Below are 4,852 nucleotides of genomic sequence, written 5' to 3' on the forward strand. Positions count from 1 at the left end.
CTTCTTCTTCTTCTTCTTCTTCTTCTTCTTCTTCTTCTTCTTCTTCTCCTCTCTTTTTGAATAATATGTTGAGTGCTAAATGTTCATTTTGAAGACATCTGTGTTAAGTTCCAAGAGGAAGGCAGGCCTTTTAAAGAAGATAAATGGGGCCCCTATTAAATGAGCATTGAAAATCTATCCCAGAGGCTTTAGTGGCTTTCAGATTGACTACCAAAAAAAAAAAAAAACCACACACACACACACACACAAGATGAGGCTTGTTAATTTATACAGAGCAGAACCATTCATTTCTGAGTGGGCCTTTTGTAGGAACTGTTTACAAATACCTGATATGAGTTTGCAATTAATTACCTTTCTCCTGCCAAGCCCCAAGGCTGCTTAATAAGGATATAGTACATATCTTGGGAAAGGGTCGTAATGTCTCTTGGTTTGTCTCTAGGAGACATAGCCGACTCTGAGAAGAGCAGATTATTGAATGGCTGTAAAGGGATGTAACTCTTATGGAAAGCAAGCTGTGCTGTGTTCATTGTCTTTTACTGAGGACAAAAAATCCTCCTTTAAGCTGGAGCTCCCCCCAAACTGGCAAGGCCACTGACATTGGAAGGCAGATGGAAGACACGGTACAGAGGGAGAGCCCTGGCTCAGGAGTCAATAGATCTGGGTTCAAATCCCACCCCCGGTACTTATTAACTGTGTGACCTTGGGCAAATCACTTCACTTTCCTAGGCCTTGGTTTAAACTATAGAATAAGGGAGTTGGATTAAATGGCCTCTAAAGTCCTTTGCAGCTTCGGAGGTTCAATCCTGTAAAGACTTTCACACTTCATAGTACAGTTAATTTATAGTATGTTTAATTTATACATCACTTTCCTTGCAATAGCCTTAGGTAATAGGTAGTGAAAATATGATTATACCCATTTTATAGATGAGGAAATAGGGCCCAAAGGGATTAAGTGAATTGACTCAGGTTAGTAACCAACTCAAGATTTGAACCCAAGACATGATAGATCCCCCTTAAATTGACAGAAAAGTGTTATTATACTTAGAGGCACTGAGCTGTGATGATTTAAAGTTCTCTATCTCAGTCTCTGTATCTCTCTTTCTGTCTTTCTCTGTCTGTCTCTCCCTCTGTCTCTCTGTCTCTGTGTCTCTGTCTCTCTTTCACACACACACACACACACACACACACACACACACACACACTTTGCAATCATCTTTTCTATCTCCAAAGTCCAATATTGTCTACACTTTAGGGCACTCTAAATGGAGCTAACTGTGAAGCATGAAGACCCAAAAGCCTCCAAAATGAAATTTAGTAATTATTCATAAAGCTGACATGGCTATAGTAATTTTTAGCTTTAACAGCACCTTTATCTCATTTAATTCTCAAAATGGTGCTGTGTGGTAAGCAATTACAACTCTTATTCAGGCACATTTTACAGGTGAAGAACCCAAGGTGATTTGCCTAAGGTCACAAAGACAGTGGTTGATCAGACACTTAAACCAACATTTTCTGATTCTAGCATTCTTTCTATTACATTTCTCCTTTGGAGTATCAGTTTTCCTATCTGCAAAATGGGGGGTGGGCAAGTGTTTGCTCAAAGTGTTGAGCAAAGGGGGAAAAAAAAGTTGCTTGTAATATTCATAGAATCATAGAATTTGAGCTGGAAGGAGTCTTAAAGGTTATCCAGTCCAATAACCTCATTTTACAAATGAAGAAATGGAGGTTCAGTACAGTTAAGGGATTTGCTATTTGAATTCAGGTCGTCTGAATACAAATTCAGTGAATTTCTCCCCGTACCATGCTCTTTCTGTGGGGTTAGATTTGAACAAAATTTATCTGAATCAATGATTTGCTTGTTTTGTGTTTATTTATTTTGCCTTTTTTTTTTTGTGGTGAGGTGATCAGGGTTAAGTGACTTGCCCAGGGTCACACAGCTAGTCAGTGTTAAGTGTCTGAGTCTGGATTTGAACTCAGGTCTTCCTGACTCCAAGGCCAGAGCTCTATTCACTGTGTTACCTGGCTGCCCCCTTGCGTGTGTTTTTTTTTTTTAATGTAATATGCAACCACTGAAAATTTTCAAACATGGTACAATAGGTATTAGGCAGTTTTTAAAAATCATTTTAAAATGTTAGTCACAAAGAGGGTTTGAAATTAAATATTCCATTATTGCAAAAAATATGAAAATCCCACATCTATTCCACCACTGCCCCATTTTATAAAGGAACCATCTATAAAAGTGAAATATTTTGTTCAAGTTCACACAGCAAGTTAATAGCAGAGTTGAGGATAGAGAAGAAATGAGAAATGTTTTGAGAAATCCATATCAGTGTGTAGATGTCAGTGTGTAGATGCCAGCCCACCTTATGCAAAGGCCACATGCCAACATCTGTTGGCTTTCCATGGATAAATACTAAACTGAGTGCATTAGAAAAAAAATTGCACATTTTGCCAAGTTACTTTAACATGATTTTGCATTTTCTTTTGAAGAGACACTTGTCCCCTGAAGAGTTCCAGGAAGTCTTTGGGATGACCACAGAAGAATTTGATCGCCTGGCTCTTTGGAAAAGGAATGAATTAAAGAAGAAGGCATTGCTTTTCTAACCTCTCCTAGAGGGGGAAAAAAAAATGTGCTTGTTCAGTGAAAGCAAAACAAAAGAAAAGAAAAAACACAACCTAAAGTAGTGTTCCAGAACTATTGCATACACTTGCTACCGCACCATTCTCCTACTTCTGTGTGTTCATGTTGGGGGGTGGGGGGTAGTGATCAAAGGAGGAGTTTAGCTCATAGGATTTTGGAACAGAGGCCATTTGGGAATCTGGCTCTGGCTTGGAGATTAGCCACTGACTCTACTCCTCAGATGGTTAAAAGGAAAAAAAAATGAAAGAAAGAAAATAGCCTTAAGTCACCCGTTTCTCTGTGTAAGTTAACATGAAAGGGATGTTTAAAGGGGAGGGAGAGGATAAGGGAAGGGTGAAACAGCTGTGGTGAGAGAAATGATAGCTCATTTGTTGGCTTTTGAGAAAGTGTGTTAAAATGGCAGAAGTAGTGAGGAAGCCTTGAATGCCACCTTTTAGATAAGGGAAGACAGACAAACTTTCCAACATCAAAGGGAATGACATTTTTAGTTAAGAATCTAGGCTGAAGAGAGGCAGATTAGTGAAGGGTTGCTTTTTAGGGGAAAAGATAAATTTCCCCCTGAAATTGAAAGAAAGTCTTTGACCAGTTATATTTGGAGGCATTGAGCTATGATGGTTTGAAAGTGTCTCACACACACACACACACACACACACACACACACACACACACACACACCTCTCAATGGTATCTTTAATTATACAAGAGTTTTTATTTTATTAAAAAAAAGTCTATTGACACATGACTTATTATAGCATACTAAACAATAAAATGACCTATATAAAGAGCTTAATTTTAATGTCCCATTCAACAGAAATCCTGAAGCCTTATACCTACTGGGTTCATAGCTGCGTAGTTTCTGTTATTGCAATGTTGCTAACCTATACATACATATATATATATATATATATAAAAATATACATATATATTATATACAACTTTTCTACACTTCCCCCAGGTGATGTGAATGGCATCCCTCTGTAAAAGAATGCTATTTGTACATAATTATTATAAAGGCACCACTCTTTCCTCTCCTTCTCTGGCTTCATCTCGTGAGCCTGATAAAGATAACTTAGTCTTCTGACAGCAAAATCTTGGGACTGTAGGAGCTCAGCAAATGAATAAATAAATAGACTAGAAAGCCTAGCTCTCCCTGTGGACAAATTGAAAAAAATAAATAAACCCAGGCCAAATACCTGCATGTTCCTGAACAAACTGGATGCCTGCATAATCACAATGTACAGGGGGAAGAGGGGATGCTTTGCTTTTGCAAGGCAAAGCTATTAAAATGCTTCATAGGTTTTGGATGTAAGCATTAGGTTCCTGATGCAATGAAGACTGTAAAATTACTGACACCGTGTGGGAAGAAGTCTAGGGTGGTGAGAGGGTTGGAAATACAGCAAATCAATAGTTTTACATAATTCTAAAAACACATTATCCAAAGTATATTTTCCAGTTCTCTGTTGTGGTCTGCATTTTTCTTGTCTGGAATGTCTGTGTTCCTAGTCTACATTCACTCTATATCTTTGAGCAGTTCCTTAAAGTAACTGCTCACAATGTGCACTGCTTCAAACTAATTCAACATGTCCAGGGATGGAGGCCTTGTAGTAGTCAACTTTATGTCTTTGAATTAGCTGGTGAGAACGGAGTGGTCAGAAAGGAGCTATTTTCTCCTCAACTCAGAGCTCTGTCTGATCCTACCGACACCTGGGAAAATAAAGTCATTTTTGCTCAATAAAGTAAAAAGCGTGTGATATAAGTGCGTATAATTCCAAACGGTATGAGTCTGCTTCATTGGATGTCCCCTCTGTTGAGGTTTCTGTGGAAAAGATCAGGAGTCTGGCTTTCCTGCTGAGTAAGGATACAACCTATTCTGAACCAATTTAGATTAACCAACTCTATCCAATAAGTATGCATTCAGTATCTATTAACTACAAGGTCCTGAGTTTACAATCTAGTCAGAAAATCGAATTAGCTAATGCCACCTTTCATATTGCCTGTGGATTGTGGTCTCCTAGGTTTTGCCATCCTTGTTAGGCATTTATGGTATCTGTTCACCTTCCAGGTTCTATCTGAAGATGAGAGGCAACATGGTGGACATATAAATGGGATTGCAAATAGAGAAACCTAGGGAGTCCCGGCAATACTTTTTGCCATCAATCAGCTATGTGGTAGACTTGAGCCAATTACCTCCTCCCTCTAGGCCTCAGTTTA

General features: G+C 38.6%; 1 protein-coding gene across 8 annotated transcripts in view; it reads left to right on the forward strand.

The window, feature by feature from the left end:
* Positions 1–4,394, forward strand: part of ABLIM2 (actin binding LIM protein family member 2) — a 301,430-nt gene extending 297,036 nt beyond the window's left edge. For 5 of the 8 annotated variants that reach the window (XM_027836365.1, XM_027836364.1, XM_027836368.1 and 2 more), the window contains one exon: positions 2,491–4,394. In XM_027836365.1, the coding sequence (XP_027692166.1) occupies positions 2,491–2,604 (114 nt within the window). In that variant the 3' untranslated portion in view covers positions 2,605–4,394. The remainder of the gene's footprint in view (positions 1–2,490) is intronic. The other 3 variants (XR_003566819.1, XM_027836367.1, XM_027836369.1) reach the window with 2 other exon arrangements.
* Positions 4,395–4,852: the final 458 nt, after the last annotated feature.

Source organism: Vombatus ursinus, unplaced genomic scaffold (genome assembly GCF_900497805.2).
Source record: "Vombatus ursinus unplaced genomic scaffold, bare-nosed wombat genome assembly UNPS02014818.1, whole genome shotgun sequence".
Classification (NCBI taxonomy): domain Eukaryota; kingdom Metazoa; phylum Chordata; class Mammalia; order Diprotodontia; family Vombatidae; genus Vombatus; species Vombatus ursinus.